The sequence below is a fragment of the Electrona antarctica genome (genome assembly GCF_951216825.1).
Source record: "Electrona antarctica genome assembly, chromosome: 5".
In the NCBI taxonomy this organism is placed as follows: domain Eukaryota; kingdom Metazoa; phylum Chordata; class Actinopteri; order Myctophiformes; family Myctophidae; genus Electrona; species Electrona antarctica.
In genome coordinates, this window is record NC_136810.1 from 46292581 (window position 1) to 46315063 (window position 22483).

The 22483-nt window shown below is 43.3% G+C and overlaps 1 protein-coding gene across 1 annotated transcript in view; it reads left to right on the forward strand.

Annotated features, from left to right (window-relative positions):
- The window catches only part of pard6a (par-6 family cell polarity regulator alpha), a 39790-nt gene extending 22879 nt beyond the window's left edge, over positions 1–16911 (forward strand). The window contains exons 3-6 of the mRNA XM_079502051.1: positions 6876–7168; positions 8080–8205; positions 11398–11594; positions 12122–16911. Coding sequence (XP_079358177.1) covers positions 6876–7168; positions 8080–8205; positions 11398–11594; positions 12122–12461 — 956 coding nt within the window. The 3' untranslated portion in view covers positions 12462–16911. The remainder of the gene's footprint in view (positions 1–6875; positions 7169–8079; positions 8206–11397; positions 11595–12121) is intronic.
- Positions 16912–22483: the final 5572 nt, after the last annotated feature.

Genomic DNA, 22483 nt, shown 5'->3' on the forward strand with positions numbered 1-22483 from the left:
AAACCCCAGTTCCCAGTGCCAGCATACACGTTCACTTTAAAAGAAGGTGTTTGACCACCCCCCCACCCCTACCCCCCCCCCCCACACACACACACACACACACTCGCCACACACACTCTAGTATCATTGGAACACGCACACACTCTTTACCTTTGTCAGAAGCTTTCACATGGCGGCAGCGTCGCGGTACAAAGGCACAAATTACATCCAAAATGTGCATGGAAGGAAATCCACCAAGGACAGTGATTCTAGAGTCGGACTTATGGAGGTTTGCAAATCCTCCCTTCCACTGGTTTGCACTGTGAATATATTTGCAATCCCATAGTTGGAACGGTGGGGCGTTGCTATAGGTGTGACCCGGATCAAGGAAGTGGCTTTTTTGTCGGCTCAATAACCAATGTGGGCAGTGTTTACAAGCGGATTTTCACGGATCAAAAGCGCAAATTCTTCGGCGTATGCTGCAAAGGTAATAAAACAATCTCGGCAGCGTAGAATATTTGATTAAAATGCGGGTAAAGGGTTTTATGGAGTCAAATTGTTAAAAAGCCAAACAGAAATTTAACTTTGATTCATAATATTCAACGATTTCACAATTGTGACAGCCCAAGTGTTCACAGAGGGGAGGTTGATACATTATTTATCTTTGTACAGTGTGCGTGCGTGCGTGCGTGCGTGCGTGCGTGCGTGCGTGCGTGCGTGCGTGCGTGCGTGTGCGCGCGCGCGCGCAAAGGGCTTAGCAGTGTCTATACCTTGAGGCTTCAGTCTGGTTCTTCCTTCTGTTGTTCTGTCTGTCTGCCCAGTACCCAGTCAGGAAACACACACACACACACACACACACACACACACACACACACACACACACACACACACACACACACACACACACACACACACACACACACACAGAGCACATAATGGTTGTACATACAGTTACAAGAGCCTGGACTATAGAGAGAGGGTGTGTGTGTGTGTGTGTGTGTGTGTGTGTGTGTGTGTGTGTGTGTGTGTATTAGCGTAGTTCTCTCACCATTAACGCTGATGTCTGTGGATCAATACTGCTGCTCAGAACAGATGTGACCCCCCCCACACACACACACACACACACACACACACGCACACACAATAGAGATGAAGAGAGGAGGAGGGGCTGTGATGAGGAGAGGAGGGGAGAGGAGAGGAGAGGAGAGGAGAGGAGAGGAGAGGAGAGGAGAGGAGAGGAGAGGAGAGGAGAGGAGAGGAGAGGAGACAGACTGATGGAGACAGATCAGAGGAATGTTTTGGGAGGAATGCAGCAGGACAGGTATTTGTCTCCAGCAGAGACAGAGAGGCTGTCTTGGGTTGGGTTCTGTGTATACGGCCAACAGGCATAATACTGGAATCATTTAGTTGATGCAGTCAGTCATACAGATAGACTGGGTTGTGCTTTGTTTGGGCTAGATTGTAGTATATTTTGTATAGTATTTTGTTATCGTTGGATATGATTTTGCCCACAGTTCCATGCTGTATTGATGTTGGTACCATTAGGAGAGATAACAGGCAAACATTGATCAAAAATAATAATTATTCTCTTATTGTGTAGACATTGGTTTCATTGTAAGCATTTGGAGAGCATTGGGGGAGCATTGTAAAAGTGATATACTGTACCTGTAGTATTACTGTCTAAAATGAGACAGTTTTGTTTCTATGTCAGTGGTGCTGACATCATGTCAAGGACCCAAAAAATGTATTTGGCCTCCGACCCCAATCTGAAAATATGTTGTTCCAGGGACCCCCCAGAAGCAAAGATTTGAGTTAAAAATGTTCGCTCTGAAAGAATATATATTCCAAATGTGCGCCACATTTTCACGATTTTTCAATAGCTACTAATAACGTACTGCTTAAAACACCAACAGGGGTTCCTGCCCAGAATGGGTTAAGGAAGGAGTAATAAAACCAGGAAGTGTCTTTTGCCATTCAAACATATTCACCTGTCCTGTCTCTCTCTGCAGAGAACAATCTAACCCTCCATTTCATGTATTTCTACTCTATATCTAGCCTCTCCTACATCTTCTCTATCAGGGCTATGACAGTTTATCGATTTTAGCAAAATAACAGATTTTCAAAAGTAGCAAAATATCTGCAAACAACGGATTGCAATGCTATTCATTGTAATTTCCAGTTTTAGGTGATAAGGTGACCACCGAAAACTACAACATTGACGTCAAGCCGCCGTGGAAAGCCACTCACCGCGCTTACCCGAACACATCTCTGTTTTTACTAACCAAAGGTGGTCACCTTTTCAACTAAACCTGGAGCATGAATAGGCTTATCACACTATTAAAACACATGTGTAAAATTAGATAGCTTTTCTTTTGGCACACATTTTTCATACAAACAAATACCATAAACATTTAATTATTCAAATGGAGAAAGTAATCGATAGAATGATGGCTCAAAAGATAATCAATATAGTTGCTTATTTCCCAATTGACCTTGCCTTCATTAACCTTTGTCCTGCCCCCCCCAACACACCCCCACACCCCCCTCTGTGACTTACTTCCCCTCAGTCCTGTCTGCGTCAGCGGTTGGTATGTTCTAACCTCCCCCCCTGTCTGCGTCAGCAGTTGGTATGCTCCAGCTGTGTTTAATAAGTTCTCCTCAGTGGGGGACTAAACTAAAAGTCATAATGTGGGTGCAAGCTGCATGGGGGACAGACAGGCAGACAGGCAGACAGACAGGCAGACAGACAGGCAGGCAGGCAGGCAGGCAGGCAGGCAGGCGCAGACAGAAAGACAGACAGACAGACAGACAGACAGACAGACATTTATAAAGACATAAAAAGAAAAATAATAATAGAATCTCGTGTTTGGCACACTGTGGTAAAGCTCTAAACATGAGATATCTCGTAAATGTCACAGAATTTACCCTGTGGGATTAATAAATGTCTACATTATGTAATAAATGCGTCGGCTTGGAGTTGTTATTGGTGACTCCTGTAGGACTACACCATACAATGCAATCAGTGGCTTAGGATCAATAACCTTGTATGAAAAGGTATTAAATACACCTGACAATATTAGTGGGAGGGGCCTATGTAAGCGACTGCGGCAACCACACTGCAATTTTTCAAAATTGCGACTTTTCTAGTTATTCTTCTTCTTCTTATTACCTATGCAGCTGCATGAAGGTAGCAAACCTAAATAAGTTTTACTCCTCTGTGTACCTTCATGGAACAATAAAGCACAACCTTGAACCATGAGTAGAGAGAGGTTCTGCTATCTATGTGGTGTGGTGGAGCATGTAGACTGTGCAGGACAGTAGCTTTTTGCAGGATGTATTCCAATCTGCAAGCACCAAAAGTCTTCAATATGACCCCAGTATGGCCTTCAGCCCATTTTGGGCGGGAACCCCTTTTGGTGTTTTAAACATTATGTTATAATTTAGCTATTGAAAAATAGCAGATCTACAAGCTCATAGCGCGCCACCGAGTGGCGCGCTACGAGGATTTAGAAGATTTTTTAAAAATGTTGAGGTCAGGCCTAAATGGGTTAAGCCATGCGTGCGCGTGCCTCAAGCCTCCAGAAGGGCTGGCCAGCGTTGAAGCTGCCACTACATACCGGCCAAAAGTGGAACTGCAGCACGGTCATGGAGGTGGACGGACGTTCAGTGACGTCATCTGTGTAACGTGTGTCAACGCGGACCGCGGGTGCTTCAAAACGCCACTGAGCAAACTTCCATTGAAATGAATAGCAGGGGGCGGGGCTGTCACTCCCGGACCGCCCTCTATCCTTTAGAACTTTGTAGCGTGCCTGCATAAATATGTGATCTATGCTGGCACTTACACAGGGACACACGCCGTTGTTTAACCCTTTGACCCGGATCAGATTTAGCCTTTCCCAAACAAAGCCAGAGATCGGGATCAAATCTGGATTAGAATAACCCCTTCATGCATCGCGCTCCCATCGTCACTGTCTATTTCCATTACTGCAATGCTCAGCTGTGTTTTTCTGTGTGCCCTGAAAGCCCTCAGTGATTCACTGTGTGCGTGCGTGCGTGCGTGCGTGCGTGCGTGCGTGCGCGTGCGATGTTCCCCTTTCATTCATTCACCTATCTGCCTTTCATCCAGAGCACAATAATGGACCAGCCACAACGCTCTTTATCACCATTGTTGTATTTACAATGGTCTCCTAGCAACTAGCGGCTTATTGAATGCAAGTCTGGAGTTAAACGTGTCTGTGTGTGTGTGTGTGTGTGAGAGTGCGCGTGCATCCTCCCACCTTCTAAATAAACTATGTGAAATCACATAGAAGCACGTCTCTCTAGACTGTGTTTGACTAGCCTAGTATCACTTCCTGGTTGGTGAAGTGTACCATACAGTAGCCAGTAGTACACACTGTGCATTGAGAATGTTGTTATTGCCTATAACATAAGCTGTCAGTACTCAGTACGTTTCCTCCTCCTGGTGGTTTGTGTGGGTTATTACAACAACAACTAGCTCACTCACTCACTCACTCCTCCCGAATCCCAATACAAGCCAAGAAGCCATTAACCACTTAAAGCCTCTGTACTTAGAGATACAGTCAGAACTGTATTTGGATCACTTTCCACATCTACACCAAATGTCTTTGTACAATAGCCAATCTACAAGCTCAAGATCTGCTACTTTTGACTCATGCTGGGGTTCAGTGGTGTAAACTGTAAAGTAACTAAGTATATGTACTTAAATACTATACTTAAGTACAAGTATGCTGTATTAGTAGTTTACTTGAGTATTTCCAATTTCCAATACTATTACTTCTACTCCATTACATCTCAGAGGCAAATATTTGAAAGTATTTGAAAACGTTAGTTACTATAGTTACGTTGTCTTTTGTTTGTAGATTTTGATGATTATTAATACAAAACATGCATTAACTACTTCAGCCATACATTATACATTTCAACCATTTGAAAATCTACATTTGAAAACTTGAAATGGGACATTCTGCATAATAGTACTTTTACTTTTGGTACTTTAAGTACATTTTGATGCCAATACTGTTTGACATTTACTTATTTTTAATTCCAGACGTTCACTTGTAATATATTGCAATATTGATATTGATTGGGGAGGAGGGGGCGGGTGGGGCAGGTGAATCAATAGGATCCACAAGCTGTTTTGTCCAGAAAATTTGAATCCATCTGAATGGGCTGTCCCTCCTCCTTCACCTTAACACAGGTGAAGGAAATAAGTTACTCTCCATAGAGAAAAACTTCCGTGATCAGCGAGTGACATCATGACTTCGGCGCTCTTCATCTGAAGAAAAAAATCACACCCGTGTGAACTGAGTGGTGCAACTCCCCCCCCCCTCCCCCCTCCCTCTCTCTCTCTCTCTCTCTCTCTGTCTCATTAGCAGGCAGCAGTGCATCACTATCTCTCTCTCTCTGTTTCTGGCACAACAGCGCCACTTTTGGTAGTCATTGGTACTCGTGCTCATAGTGACATAGTCACATAGGTGGGTGGGTGAACACATGGGTGGGTGAACACATGGGTGAACACATAGGTGAACACGAACATTGCTGTTCCTTGGAGTGGTTGCACCACTCAAAAAGAAACTAAAAAACAAAATGGTGGTGAGATCCAAGATGTTTGTCTTCTCAGAACAAGAGAGAGAGGGTGACACTGATCTCAAGATAATTCTTTAATCTAGTACAGTGTAACAATGACGGGATTATACAGTAGATGGGAGTTTTAGGAGATTTAGCGTAATCTGTCGGCATGTCTAATCTGTTTGATTATCTCAACCCTGAATGCTGATGATCCTCCACATCTGGACACATCACAGAAAGAGATCTTAAAAATCTGGAGTCTAGACCAGTGTCTCCCAAACAATGGGTCGGGACCCAATTGTGGGTCACGGACTGATTTGTGTGGGTCCCTTTATTTTTGGTTTCCTACATTTAGTTTTTTGAGTGGTGCAGCAGCCACTCCAAGGAACAGCAATGTCAGTCCCTCCCTATGTCTGTCCGTCCATCCCTATGTATGACCCTATGTTTAGGGTACAGAAAGAGAGAGAGAGACCTGTGGGTCTGGAAGTTCCGGGGACCCCCACACGGAGTTGCACCACTCAGTTCACACGGGTGTGATTTTTACATTGTGATCTTGTAGATCTGCTATTTTTGACAAACGTTATCCCCGGAATAGGGACACTAGATTTCATGTGGTTCTTGGGTTTTATTTCTCCTGGTACGGGTTTTATTTCTCCTGGTACGGTCCGCCATTCCTCTACTGAGGTTTCTGGTTTTATTTCTCCTGGTACGGTCCGCCATTCCTCTACTGAGGTTTCTGGTTTTATTTCTCCTGGTACGGTCCGCCATTCCTCTACTGAGGTTTCTGGTTTTATTTCTCCTGGTACGGTCCGCCATTCCTCTACTGAGGTTTTATTTCTCCTGGTACGGTCCGCCATTCCTCTACTGGGGTTTTATTTCTCCTGGTACGGTCCGCCATTCCTCTACTGAGGTTTTATTTCTCCTGGTACGGTCCGCCAATCCTCTACTGAGGTTTCTGGTCATGGATTAGGTTGAATTAATAGGATTAGAGTAATCTGATTAAATCCATTCCAGTGGATCTTTTACTGCATATAAAGTCTGTGACTTGCTCTGATGATAACAGGAAGGATAATATATTGTATATTGAAATTTATATTTGCATAGGGACCAATCAGAAGGCTGATAAATGGTGAATTGTGACAAATTATTATCCAATGACAACAAAAATATGTCTTTGGTCTGAGAGTCTACATCTCATCAAATGGTGGTCCGTGGCTCTAATGCCGAATAAATAATGGTCCTTGACATGAAAATTGATATAGTGCATGAAAATGCTCAACGTCTCCATCTCTCTCGCTCTTTTCCAGAAGACGATCCCGTAGTGGTCTTCACCAACTCCCTCCAGCGGCGTAAAAAGGGGCTGGGCCTGACGGGGCTCCGGCCGACCGGCTCCGGCTCCACGCACCACCAGAAGAGCAAGCCGGGCCTCCGGATCGGCTTACCGCAGGACTTCCGACAGATCTCCTCCATCATCGACGTGGACATCCTGCCCGAGACGCACCGGCGCGTACGCCTCCACAAGCACGGCACCCACAAGCCCCTGGGCTTCTACATCCGCGACGGAGTGAGCGTACGGGTGACGTCGCAGGGTGTGGAGAAGGTAAAGGGCCTATTCATAGTCCAAGTTTAGGTGATAAGGTGACCACCAAAAGACGCAACACCCGAGCACAACCCATATTAGAGCCCTCCACGGCTCCCAAAATATGGGTCCTGTAGTGGCCCGGCCCAAGCCCGACACCTTTTCTAGCGCGTCGCTGCGCGTGCATTCACAGTGCGCGCAACAACCGCTGCTGCACTGTCAATCAGCAGCGCTCTGCTCTCGCGGAGCATGATGAAAAACAAACCCATTAATAATAACTGAAGAACACATTTTCTGCATTGTACTCGTTTGGTAGGTGGTAATTCTCCTGCAGTATTTAAATTGTGGCTGCTTGTTGCTCAGAACTATAGCCGATCTACAAGCTCACAACACGTCGCCGTCTCGAGGTGTGTGTGTGTGTGTGTGTGTGTGTGCGCTCGTGCACGCACGCAGCTGCAGTGCATAACTAATTAGAGGAGAGAGAGAGGATGAGAGCACGGTTAGCACCGCAGCATGGACACTCTGACAGAGAGAAACACAAGGAGAAATGTTTTATGTCTGAAGAGAATTCAACACGCTGTTTAATAAAAGTCTTTAGCAGATTTGAGTGTGCTAACTGTGCTTGCCTGTGTGTGGACTACTATGGAAGCATAAAGCTGCCAAAATTCTAATTAAATGGCAAAATACGGAGCAAGCTGCCGCGCTGCAGAAGCAAGTAGTCCAGTCTGGGTGAAATTCACATCGGAAAATTAATATAACGCCACGTGAGCCCTGGGCCCATTGGTCAGGGACAGAAACAGCCCGGGACCTGGTCGGGTCCCAACTGGCTTGCAGGGCTCGAATCGGTCAGGCATTATTTTGAGACCCGTTTCAGTAATAGGTACGACACTGTGATCTGATGTACTCTTCCTCTCCTTACCTCTCCTCTCCAGGTCCCCGGGGTGTTCATATCCCGGCTGGTGCGCGGGGGGCTGGCAGAAAGCACAGGGCTGCTGGGGGTCAACGATGAGATCCTGGAGGTCAACGGCATCGACGTGGCGGGGAAATCTCTGGACCAGGTGATTACTGAGTAACATGACACTAGTTCAAAAGAAACCACACACGTGTGTGTGTGTGTGTGTGTGTGTGTGTGTGTGTGTGTGTGTGTGTGTGTGTGTGTGTGTGTGTGTGTGTGTGTGTGTGTGTGTGTGTGTGTGTGTGTGTGTGTGTGTGTGTGCGCGCGTTTTGATGCCAATACTTTTGCACTTTTGGTCAAGTACATTTTGAATTCCGGACTTTTACTACATTGCAGTATTGATACTTTTACTTAAGTTAGAAATCTGAGTACTTTTTCCACAGGCAGTGAAAACCCGACCCACTCGGTTGAATGGTGATACAAACACAACTGACATAAGGCGTTTAAAAACCAGACCGACGTTACGCATTACAGAGGCATTTGAATGACAGGAGTGTGACAGAACGATGGAGATATGCAGACAAATTAGAGCGAGAGAGGGAGTAAGACAGCAGGGACGAGGAGGTACTAGCGGTAATCACATGCCACGCTGTACTGTTATTAGGGCATGCCTCCTGGCAGAGATCTGTGCTCCACCGAGAGACACTTTATACTAGTTTAGTTATAGTTTCATCTGAGGCGCTGTAACACGCAGGGAACCTTCCTTGAGTTATAACATGATGTGAAATCAGGTCAGTTTTGAGACGCTCGATCCAGAGGCAGAACACAAAGCAGAGAGGATGTAAGGAAGTGGAGCAACATGAACACTGGGAGGCCATGAAGGCTTAACCACGATGTAAGCCCTCTAGATTTAGTCGACTGAACCAGAGTTGGCTCTGTGAAGTTGCCCGAACGGCCAAGGCTCCAAGAACAGTCAGACATTGTAGTTCAGGGCTTTTATTTTCCCCAAACTCCTCCACCAAAAGTCCAGACAATTGTTCAGTGCAATAATTCTTAATAGCAAACTATATTACAGGCAACAAAATAAAGAAAGGACAAAAAGATAAATAAATACTTGGGCAACACTCCTTAACAAAACTCAAACAGGATGAGAACTCTCTCCAGGCTGTACCTTGATCACACAAGGCCCTGTAGCTCTCCCTCAGGGATGTTATCTGTGTCAAAGCCAACATACAACTAACTTTCAATTAGAAATGCTTCTTCTCAATAAATACTTTCAATATAAATACTTCCATAAATAACGCCTTGCATAAAAGTAACCTATACATTCCTAAATAATGCGTTACAATTAAAGTATAAATCAGCATGAAACTCAATGACAATTACTCAAAGCATAAGAAACACCCCTCACCTGCACAGCACTTGGCCCATTCCTAATCAAGGGAATTTCCACCAGCAGTGCAGGAGAGACAACTAACAAATCAGTGAACATACAGTTTTCAACACACTAGTTTAAAACATTAGTCCTTGCATGTTATAGAAAGCAGTTTGATGCATATGTATACAGGGCACGGGTTGCCCCGTGACAGGCTCTGCCCCTTTTTGCCCCTCTTCGCCCCATCTCTTGACCTAAAATAGCTGATCTACAAGCTCACAACGTGTTGGATTGAGACACGTTGTGAGCTTGTAGATCCTCAGTGGCGCTGAGGAAGTCCAATAAGGGTCCGTTCCTCTGTCTGGGTAAATAAAACGACCTGCTCTGTTTGGGATCAGGCCAATAAAACTACCGTAGCTCTACTGGGTCAGACCAATAAAACTACCTGCTCTGTTTGGGATCAGGCCAATAAAACTACCGTAGCTCTACTGGGTCAGACCAATAAAACTACCTGCTCTGTTTGGGATCAGGCCAATAAAACTACCGTAGCTCTACTGGGTCAGACCAATATGCACTGGGCAATGTGCATGACATTATTTCAATAAACTAGAAATACGAGGAAATGTTAGAGGGAGAAACGGTATCCAACTCAACTCGGTCCAACAGAAGTTTTCATTTATGCACGGTAAAGCCTCATACACACATATCAAACACATGTTCTGTGTTTAATGGCCGCCATAATGCATTTCCAATGGGAGTCAGATGGTTTGACCAAACATTTGTGTTTGAGGGGCCATCAAACATTCATCCAAACAAAAATGTTTGGTCAAACCATGTGACTTCCATTGGAAATGCATTATGGTGGCCATCAAACACAGACAGAACACAGAACATGCGTTTGATGTGTGTATGAGGCCTCAGGCCTCATTCAAAAATGTTTGGTCAAACCATGTGACTCCCATTGGAAATGCATTGAGGCGGCCATCAAACACAGACATGCGTTTGATATGTGTGTATGAGGCCTATGACTATGATTAGTATTATTGCCATAACCTGGGTCAGTCAGTTGTGTAACTTTCCAGACGTTAAGGTGTGTATGTGTTCAACAACACACAGCCATGCAAAATAACATTGACAGCTATGAGGTGTCGAGAGCTTACCATCCTTAGCAACGGTTGCTAAACTCTCTCTCTTTCAGGTGACAGACATGGTGGTGGTCTCTCTCTCTCTCTCTCTCTCTCTCTCTCTCTCTCTCTCTCTCTTTCAGGTGACAGACATCGTGGTGGTCTCTCTCTCTCTCTCTCTCTCTCTCTCTCTCTCTCTCTCTCTCTCTCTCTCTCTCTCTCTCTCTCTCTCTCTTCCAGGTGACAGACATGATGGTGGCCAACAGTCACAACCTCATCTCTCTCTCTCTCTCTTCCAGGTGACAGACATGATGGTGGCCAACAGTCACAACCTCATCTCTCTCTCTCTCTTCCAGGTGACAGACATGATGGTGGCCAACAGTCACAACCTCATCTCTCTCTCTCTCTCTCTCTCTTCCAGGTGACAGACATGATGGTGGCCAACAGTCACAACCTCATCTCTCTCTCTCTCTCTCTCTCTCTCTCTTCCAGGTGACAGACATGATGGTGGCCAACAGTCACAACCTCATCTCTCTCTCTCTCTCTCTTCCAGGTGACAGACATGATGGTGGCCAACAGTCACAACCTCATCTCTCTCTCTCTCTCTCTTCCAGGTGACAGACATGATGGTGGCCAACAGTCACAACCTCATCTCTCTCTCTCTCTCTCTTCCAGGTGACAGACATGATGGTGGCCAACAGTCACAACCTCATCTCTCTCTCTCTCTCTCTTCCAGGTGACAGACATGATGGTGGCCAACAGTCACAACCTCATCTCTCTCTCTCTCTCTCTTCCAGGTGACAGACATGATGGTGGCCAACAGTCACAACCTCATCTCTCTCTCTCTCTCTTCCAGGTGACAGACATGATGGTGGCCAACAGTCACAACCTCATCGTGACGGTGAAGCCGGCCAACCAGAGGAACAACGTGGTGCTGCGCGGGAGCAAAGTCTCGGCCGGGAACGCCTCCACAGGCTCTGCCGGCTCCACAGGCTCCGCCCCTTCCCATGACTCGCCGAGCCCCGCCTCTCAGAGCAACCCCATGACTGCTGGGTGAGACTAGTGTTCATTTTGTCGACTAAAAAACTATGAAGATTTTTAAAAAAACAAATTTCACTGAGGAAAACTAAATAAACGCTGAATAGAAACTACGCTATGATGACTAGAACTAAATAAACATATATAAATAAAAACTAGACTAAAATGTTAGGGAGGGACTAGTGGAGAAGAGATCCAGTATCCAAAAGACAAGTCATTTTATGATTGGTTGCACTCTGAAAATAGCTTATCTACAAGCTCACAACGTGTAGATGGCTATTTTCAGCACGACGCCATCAAGGCCCGCCAAAGTAAATTTTTGTTGACAAAATCAACTGTAGATTTAGTCGACTAAAACTAGACTAGCACTAAAACATTTCAGATGACTAATATATGACTAAAACTAAATGAAATCGTATTAAAATAATAAAAAAATAAATCAAAATTTGCTGTCAAAATCAACACTGACCTACTGTATACAAAGTCACTTTTTTCCCACTGCTTTTAACTTATCGCCGTGACCTCTGCCACGACCTCCACAGCAACAGCGTCACCGAGGGCGACAGCGAGGACGACGACGACGACCTCATCATCGAGAGCGACGGCATGCCGACGTACGTCTCGCACCGCGTAACCAACGGCAACGGCAACGCAAACCACAACGTGGCCGGCGTCTCGCTCGGCAGCATGCGGCACGAGTCGTCTGGGGCGGCAGCGCCGAGGCCCCTCCCACAGAGCGTCTCCATGCCCGGCGGCATGGGAGGAGGCATGTCCCTGAGTGACTCTACGCTAGTGACCACGCCCACCAACCATGGAAGCCCCGCCCACACAAACAGTAGCCAGGAGAGCATGAGGGAGGACGGCAACGTTATAACACTGTAGCCATGACGACGGCCAGGATGGAAGGAGCACTGCTAGCTTAGCCTGGAGAACACATTATGTCAGGATGGAAGACACACTGCTAGTTTAGCCTGGAGAACACACTATGTCAGGATGGAAGACACACTGTTAGCTTAGCCTGGAGAACACACTATGTCAGGATGGAAGACACACTGTTAGCTTAGCCTGGAGAACACACTATGTCAGGATGGAAGACACACTGCTAGCTTAGCCTGGAGAACACACTATGTCAGGATGGAAGACACACTGCTAGCTTAGCCTGGAGAACACACTATGTCAGGATGGAAGACACACTGTTAGCTTAGCCTGGAGAACACACTATGTCATTATTCATGACTCCACAACAGTTAGTTTTAGTCTTTTTTTTTCTTCTTCTTTTTTACTACTAAGTTTTCTTTTCCTTTGATCAAGAATGGGCCCTGAATATATGTATGTACTGTATGTATGTAGGCCTATGTATGGATGGATGGATGGATGGACGGATCCTGGATGGATGATACTGATGGATAGATGGGTGGTAGGCTGAGAAAACGACAGAATAGGAGACACAAGAGAGACACTACAGATTTTTCACTAAAGCGGGCAGCCTACTGTACCTAAACAACAAAATGATGTGATTGTGGCGGAAATGAAAAACGCGTTCATGTCATCGCTTCTTCTTGCACCAGACTGAACTAGCCAAAGTCTGTTTTTATTTGGGACTCTTAACTAAGTGAATGTTAGGCGATACAATGGTACAGGTTACAAGGCACAAGCTGCCTTCTTAACGTTTCACTAAAGACAGGGCTCATAGATAATTAGAATTAAACAAATTATAATATGAGTAAATGTCATTAATGAGCCTGCCAGACATAGGATCATGTGGATGTCATAGCACTAATGACTCATTAAAACCATATAGGAATAAGACCGGGTCTGGTTATTAATTAAAGCTACAATCCAGGACTTATTTTAATGAATAAACTGTAACCGATGCGTTTGGTAGAGCAGTGGTTCTCAAAGTTTTTATTTATTTATTTTTTATTTTTTATTTTTTTGGCTACCTTTTCCTGATTTCTGGATCAAAGGAGGATAAAAGTGAAATGAACTGTTGAAAATAGACCACTTTTGTCATACGACGTTGTAGCATGTATTAGCCTCAAGGTTCAGTACATATGGCAGTAGCACAAAATGCCTGAAAAACAGCATCGTATTCGTAACTCACATTTTCCCGGTTGAGCGTGGGCCATGTTTTTTCTTTTTTTTGGTTACAAAAACAATTTTCTCAGGCAACTTCTATTTCGACATTTGACATGACCAGCATGAGAGAACATGAAAGAGTTATGTACAATAGTTCATAGATAGTACAGTTGTGGAATTATTACATCATATATATATATATACTCACTGGTTACTTCCCAAACTGTGGGTCGGAATCCATTTGTGGGTCGCGGACACATTTGTATGGGTCCCTTTTATATTTTGTTTCCTACAATTCATTATTATTATTTCAAAATATTTTCAAAAACACATTGCCAAATTCAGCAATTTGTTTCCAGAAACATCAAAGAAATATCTTAAATTTAAAAACACACAAGAAGTAGTGAAAATAGCCGATCTAAGCGACACGTTGCTATTTTCACAAATTTGGGCCCTGAGGGAATGTCTCATTTTAATTTGTCTTTTGGGTCAAAAGGTTTGGGAACCACTGATGTATATGGTTCTCAGTTTGGATTTGGATCCATTTAGAAAACAGAGGTGATTAGTTTTGCAACACTAAGACATTAGATTGTCTGTCTTCCATCTTCACACTGACTGTATAAAGAAAGCAGTGGCAATGTAATCTGTAATCTATCACCTCCGCCAAACTCAATGTAATCTGTAATCTATCACCTCCGCCAAACTCAATGTAATCTGTAATCTATCACCTCCGCCAAACTCAATGTAATCTGTAATCTATCACCTCCGCCAAACTCAATGTAATCTGTAATCTATCACCTCCGCCAAACTCAATGTAATCTGTAATCTATCACCTCCGCCAAACTCAATGTAATCTGTAATCTATCACCTCCGCCAAACTCAAGCCATAACAACAATCTCAAATTCAACATTCTCGCACCAACGCACACACACACACACACACACACACACACACACACACACACACACACACACACACACACACACTTATTGTAGCCAGAGGGCTGGAAAGTAAAAATAAGGAAATTCCTGTCATGTTTGAAGAGCTTGAGAGCAGCGCGCCATGGGACATTGGTCGCACGCACGCACGCATGCATGCACGCACGCACGCATGCATGCATGCGCACACACACACACACACACACACACACACACACACACACACACACACACACACACACACACACACACACACACCACTCTTGTCTAGATTGTATAAACCTCATCCTGTGTGTGTTTGTGTGCGTTTAGCACACATTTCCCCTCATGAAAGCACAGGGGGAGATCACTTTACATTCTAAACGGTCACGTAGATGGACCAGTCTCTCTTCATCTCACTTTACCTTGTTTTTCTTTTTTATCGCCTTTTTGGCCAAGCTTTCACTCTCGTTTCAAACCCAAACAAACTGTGACGGCAGTATACACATTAAATTCAGGCTACGTTATACAGATTTTTAGTGATGCTTTATGATTGGATCGTTGAGCTGGTGTACCTTCACGTGATCATTTTTTAGAAGAGAAATGAGTTTGTACTCAAAACATTCAGCAGTTATGTACATATTTACATTCTCAGATTGTTTTCTTTCGCTTATCTCCCTCCTAATGTAGCTGGGACTCACACAATGAGCCACAATGCCACATGTATGTACTGTGTGTGTGTGTATGCGTGTGTGCACGTGTGCACGTGTGCGCGTGTGTGTGCGCGCGTTGCATCAGATGACTTTTTGTGAAAACCACCTGTGATAATACAAGACTTAAATCTAACCTCTTTATCTCTGTGCATGTGTGTGTGTGAGTGTGCGTCTGTGCGTGCGTGCGTGTCTGTGCATGCCGACTTGTAGTTGTACAGTATGAGTTCACATAATGTCCCATGTAATGTATGTGTGTGCACGTGTCTGTCCATGCTTATACGTGTGTGTGTGTGTGTGTGGCTAAAACTGCAGACACAACAGTCTTGGCAGAGTAATGGGACGCCTCCCCAAGGCCGTATTGAGTTGGGTGTGCTAACCCAGTTTTTGGCACCATGCGGGACGGAGGGACCCTCGATGTATTTCCCTTGGAAAATAAGCTTTTCTTAACTTTCTTAAAATTGAAAAAAGAAGGAAAAAAAAAGGCTAATCTGCAAGCTCACAAAGCGTCACATGGTTATTGGCTATCTTTGCAGCATGACACCGTCGTATGACAAAGTACTGTATCAATGACACACACACACACACGCACACACACACCTTAACTGATGACTTAGCAGAATTCCACTATCCCAGTAAGACAAACAAGTATTTAGGACAAAGAAGGTTTTTTCAAAGTAGTACTGCTAAATTCCCATAAGGTTTTTTAGGACAGTGAGAATAGTTCTCTGGAATGCCTTTTAGGAAGTTGGGCCCCCAAAAAACGTTCAGTGATTACAATTACAAACCCCCATAGCTGCTAATAACCGCTACGTCTAAACGTGTTTGGAGTAGAATGTGTGTGCATTCTGTGCAATTCAGTTAGTACAGTATCTGATTGACCTTCGACCTAAAGCCATGTTAGTACTGTAAGTTAGCATGTGCTCTAGCGTGGAGGTTGTCTGTGAGACAGTAAATCACTGCTTGTGTACTTCATGGTGTTTATAGAGAGACGACCCTTTAATTATAATTATAATTAAATAATTATAAGTTTGTTTGTGGTGATTCTGAAAGGTAGCAGTGTCGCGCACAACAGAGAGTGCAGGAACAGATGGGGTTTGTTTAGATGCAGGAATTGAGAGGTGGGGGAAGCAATCTAACTAAGCGACAATGCACAACAAGGTGAAGTGTACCGATATTGGAAAATTACAATGCTACTTTAATGTTATTTTCCTACATCCGAACATCTCATCGTCAAATGATACCATTAGTAGTAGGCCTACATAAAGACAGTAATGGATCCTAGACAGTAATTATAATCACTTGATTTTTCTATGTTATTGTAATATTTCTTTGTTTTGCACTTGTACTTTCTTGCCAATTATTTATCTGCTGCTGTATCTGTTTTTGTTTTTGTTTTTTTAATACTTTTTCTAACGCTAGAAAACTCTAATGTTTATGTGATTAGCCACAGTTCCCTTTGGCTGGATAGTTGAACTACCGGTACATTTAATTTGTATTCATGGGGATATGAAACTAAATCAAAACATAATGGTCTAAAAATAATACTAATTAGCATTCCTGCTAATAATACTGTATGGCATGCAGTGTGGAGAGGACAGTGCTACAGTTGGAGGCCATCGATATTGTCCTTTTCTTTTTGCTGAGGTTTGCGTGATCTGCGCAAAAGGACAGTTAACCCATTTTGGGCGGGAACCCCTTTTGGTGTTTTAAACATTATGTTATAATTTAGCTATTGAAAAATAGCAGATCTACAAGCTCATAGCGCGCCACCGAGTGGCGCGCTACGAGCTTGTAGGTCTGCTATTTTTGAAAAATCGTGAAAATATTTATTTCAGAAAACTGGAGGATTTAGAAGGATTTAAAAAAAAATTGAGGTCAGGCCTAAATGGGTCAAATGATAAGGGACAATATCGGTGGCACCCAACTGTACATGCGTTTCCGCATCATGATGACTGGGGCAGCACCGGGTGGCCTAAACATCACAGGAGCATGTTGCCCGTTCAATCGAATGAACCGCCAGGAAGAGAGTGAGAGCAACACTCACCCCTCCCTCAGTACCCGCTGTTGTGCCCTCTGCGTCTCCACCGTTTAAGAACAAGTGCCCGTGCGTGGGTCCTCGAGTTGCATGCGTGCCCATGTGGATCTGCTCAGAGCTGAAGCAGCCCCACTTAGCCTCCCGGTCTAGCAGTGAGTTTAAGTGTTATTTAGCCCCAACATTAGGACAAATCAAAATCAAAGTTATATTTAGTAGTGCGCAAGTGTCGCACACACAAAATAGCCGATTTACATGTTACATCGTGATGTAGGCTTGTGAAGCAGGGTGTTGCTGAAAAACAGCATGCCATTCGTGCTGGATAAACGTTAAAAGAAATAATAACATGAAAATGTCCATGCTGCATTTTGGTGTGCTCAAACCATTCTGCATCCAAAATCCTATTTTCTTTACTGTCAGATTGTCGTCATTTAACTTGTGACACAAAAGATAGTGTTTTTGAAAGATCTATCAGACAAAAACATAAAAGAAGAAATCGTAATATCACCGTGGCCTTTCCAGTTTGTTATAAAGTAAAACGGATTGACCGTGTTGTATGACAAAGAATTATTCAAAACTATTTGGACAAAGCATAAATGAAGCTTTAGGTGTGATGATCTAACATGGCAGACCTGGTACAGTCTTCTGGTCTTATTGTAGAGAATCATGAGGATCATTTCATCCATATGATCTTTTCAACTCATGATGACGTGATGTCTTTGTGTCTGGTAAAACAAGTGTACCCCAGCCCATAGATTAAACATTAGAGACCGGAGTTTAATCTAATATAGTCTACCAGTGATGTCAACTAAAATGGATAGTAGTGCAATATACTGTTTTACACACACACACACACACACACACACACACACACACACACACACACACACACACACACACACACACACAGATTTATCTTATAAGTATGTAAATGTTATCGATATTAATACAAAATATTAGATGGAAAATATCAGATTATAAAACAAGGGATTTTTTTTGATTAACTGGGAGAACTTTTCTAAGTAAAAACATTTTATAATATCTGTAAAATAAGGAGAGATTTTTATTCTTGTACATTTAATTTGTATATGAGCAGAGAGATGCGTAGCAGACTTTATAACGGGGGACTTTGGAAACCGAGGTACATTGTTTGGAAGGAATTGAGTGTGTCAACTGTTAACCTGCACACAGTAATCCGGATTATTAGTTCATAAAAGGATATTCATATTGCTGCTGTTACGTAAACATTGCAGTAGCCCCACACTTGTCATTTTAAAATGACTCCTAATAATGGGGATATGGTTACATTTGGGCTGTTACTAAAGACATCTTAAAGTGCACCAAATGATTAAATGGAATATGTGAATATTCACCCGAATTATAGGATGTTGCTATGCAGGTCAACACACTCATTTCCAGGTTTACATATTGGGCACTAATTATGGCTTATTACTGCATCCACAAGTTATCCTTATTTTTCTGCATGCCAGTGCCTGTCTGTGGCCGAATCCCTGCTAATGAGCATTGGGATTATATTTGGTTTGGGATGTAAAATGGCATAACTCGAAGCAATTGTTTTTTCTGTTCTGTTTTTTGCCAAGCATCTTCTGGATTCTCGCCAATAGGTACATTTTGTAGACTCGCAATCTGAACTACGTTTTGTTTTGTTTTTTCTTTTCTTAGGAAAACAAAAACCAAAACAGCCCTCTTGATTTGAGTGTACATACTATTAGGTGGTATAGCATCAAGCCAACGCCTACTGCACCAACATAGATGCAGGTGGCGGGAAGTGCCTTTGATAAGCAATATATCACCCTTTTCCATGGGAATCCTGTCCCCCTTTCAGTGCTGACGACGTTGGAAAAAATGTAATAATGTATCGACATTGACATTTTTCACTTAAGGTTTTCTTTTGTACGACATGAAAATAACAATGCTACATTTTCCAGTTTGTTGGGTTCACTACACCAGAGGTTCCCAAACCTTTTCATGTCAAGGACCCCCAAATTGACACTAATTAGCCCGCAGACCCCCATTTGAAAAGATATGTCAGGGACTAGCAGAGATTCTCAACCCGTTTAAGTTCAAGGACCCCCAGCTTGACATGCATTAGTCTATGGACCCCCATTTATATTGTAAAATCAATGTTAATTTAACTCTCAATGGGTCCATTTGGTTCCATTTGTACACTCTCAGAGTTACAGACCCATAAGGGTCCATTTGGTTCCAAACTATCATTTAGCTGGGGACCCCCCTGGAACTCCCTCAAGGACCCCTAGGTTTGGGAACCACTGCACTACACTCAAGCTATCTGGTTGTGATGAATGAAGACTTTGTGGCAGGACAAACGGCACAGCGCCTCCAGACAACTTCGGACATTGCTTGTTGTGTTCATATCTGCCCATTCGGACTCAATAACAGAGTGTGTTATGCAGACTTCTAAGCTAGGAATTACGGACTAATGTGTGCGCCCGCCCTTTACTGGATATCCGGAGTTTCTATGTGATACGCTATGGGCCTGGACAGGACATAAAACTGTGAATGTTATTTGAAGAAAATGTGCTGATTATTAAATCACAATATTATCGTAATAAAATACGAAAGGTGTGTTGGGCTCATGTTTGTTTTTCTTTGATGCGGCAGAGTTCGAACTCTTGACTTATTCTCTGGTGTCATTTAGCCTAATGTTAACCCATTTAGACCTGAGGCTGATAAAGTTCTGAAAAACCTATTTCTATTGTTTTTATGTCGGTGGTGCTCAACCTTTTTCATGTCAATGACCCCCAGAATTATCTGTATTTGGCCGCGGACGGCCAAATACAATTCTGTTGTTCCAGGGACCCCCCCAGAAGCAAAGATTTGAGTTAAAAACGTTCGCTCTGAAAGAATGCATATTCAAAGATTTGAGTTAAACCAGTTTGCTCTGAAAGAATGCATATTCAAAGATTTGAGTTAAACCAGTTCGCTCTGAAAGAATGCATATTCACGCCACATTTTTCACGATTTTTCAAAAATAGCATATCTACAAGCTCGAGCTTGTAGATCTGTTATTTGTCAATAGTTAAAGTATAACATAATGCTTCCCGTCCTGAATGGGTTAAATGCATACGAATATTATAGCAGTTGAAACCAATGTCAACCTGGCGTCCCGGTTTTGGAGCATTACTGTCAAGATTTTTCAAACTTTTTTTTCTTTTTTTTTAATAGCAGGTCTACAAGCTCACAATGCGTCACACCGTGGCACGTCATCCCCTGCTTCCGAGTCTGACCTAATGTATGCATTAAAAAGAAATGTGTAGGCTACTGAAACTGAAGAAAGCATAAGCCCCCTTCGCCGCTGTCATAGAAAACACTACAGTGGTGTAAACTGTAATGTAAAGTACTCAAGTACTGTACTTAACCCCCTTGGGGACCTTATCTGCTAAGTCCGTGTATATATACGGACCCAAGGGGGCTTTTTTTATTCCATTGATTAAGTACGATTTTGAGGTACTTTACTTTACATTTTTCTATACAGTACTTCTACTTCTACATCTCTGAGGCAAATATTGTACTTTTACTCCTCTATTGTTTGAAAGCGTTAGTTGCTAGTCACTTTGTAGATTTTGATTATTATTACAAAACATACATTAACCACTTCAGCCCTATAAACCTTTCAGCCATTTGAAAGAAGCCGATCTACAAGCTCACAATGTGTCCCATTGTAAGCTTGGGGAGGCATACTTTGGTTCGACATATCGACCACAGTCAATATATAAATAGAAAGCTGAACCTTGTGCTGTAGCTCAAGTTGCATCGTTTGATTTGAATACTATAGTCAATCTCAAGGACAAAAAGGACACTCCTTTGTTGTTGTTACCCCCCCCCCCCCCCCCCCCCCTTATCTTTTCTGTCTTTCACTCGCTGTCTGGACGAGATATCTACCTTATCAAGAAAGAGAAGCCAATACTAATTGCATGGAATCGTGCGCTTTTTGTCCGTCAGTGTATCACTCAAAATCCCCATACATGGGGAAAGCCCCCATATACAGTATAGTGCCCAGGTCTCGTGACATCACTATGACATCATCAGGGATGATCAGGGATCATCAATAGTAAATGTGATTATGCGACCTGCTGTCACAATTAAGCCCATATATGGAGATCCCTGATGTCATCAATATTAGAATATGGATAGATGTCAGAACCTGTTCTGACATTCCATATGCTGATCCTTCCCCATCCATCCTTCCTCTTCGATGTCTCCCTTTTGACTGATTAACCTGTCCATTTAAACTCTAGACGGGCCTGCCCCAAAGTTATATTGTACAGTTATTTGTTCTCAACAGGCCCGAAGATTAAGGCCCGGCCCTACCTGGTTACATTATATTGAATAATAACATTTTGTGGCCCTAAATCTCTCCATTAAAACGGAACAGGGTTATGGGCAATGGGTGAGCGAGCATGACAGCACAGCCTTTTGGCTTTGATGTGGGGTGTTGTATAGCCTTATAGGCATATTAACCTACTATCCTACTATATGCCAACATAATATGCATGTAGGAAATAGTTTGACTCATGCTGATTCCTGCTGATCAGATTATAGAAGAGTTGTAGGAACAAAAGACCAGCTCAGTATAGTAGCCAGTTGTTTGGCAGGCTTGCCTTGGACAGTCACATTTCAAAGGGTCATAATTAAATAAACACATTCACACTTAATTCTATTGCAAGCCAAATACGTTTAACACACAGCAAGTCTCATCCTGTTTGGTATAGTACAGCTGCTATAACTGTATATCTTTATTAACTCTCACCTCTTCAGTTGTATAATCTAACATACAAACACCCCTCCTTACTTATTTTGCAATATCTGTGTTGAACAAAGCATAAACAGTCAATTTATATAGCGCCAAAGGCGCTTTACAGAGATTGTGCATTCCATTCACACACCGATGCCAGAGGAAACCAAAAGGCACCAACATGCACATAGGGAGCATAGGGGTTCAGAGTCTTGCTCAAGGAGTCAAGTCTGGGGAGCCCGGGTTCGAACTGGGAACATCCGATCACTCTACCCCGCCCTGACACACTGCCACCCCATCTGCCAACAACAGCAAAACAACTCATGGATATAATAACTTAAACTACTACCGTCTCCAAATCTGTCTGTCCAACCGTATATCTCAG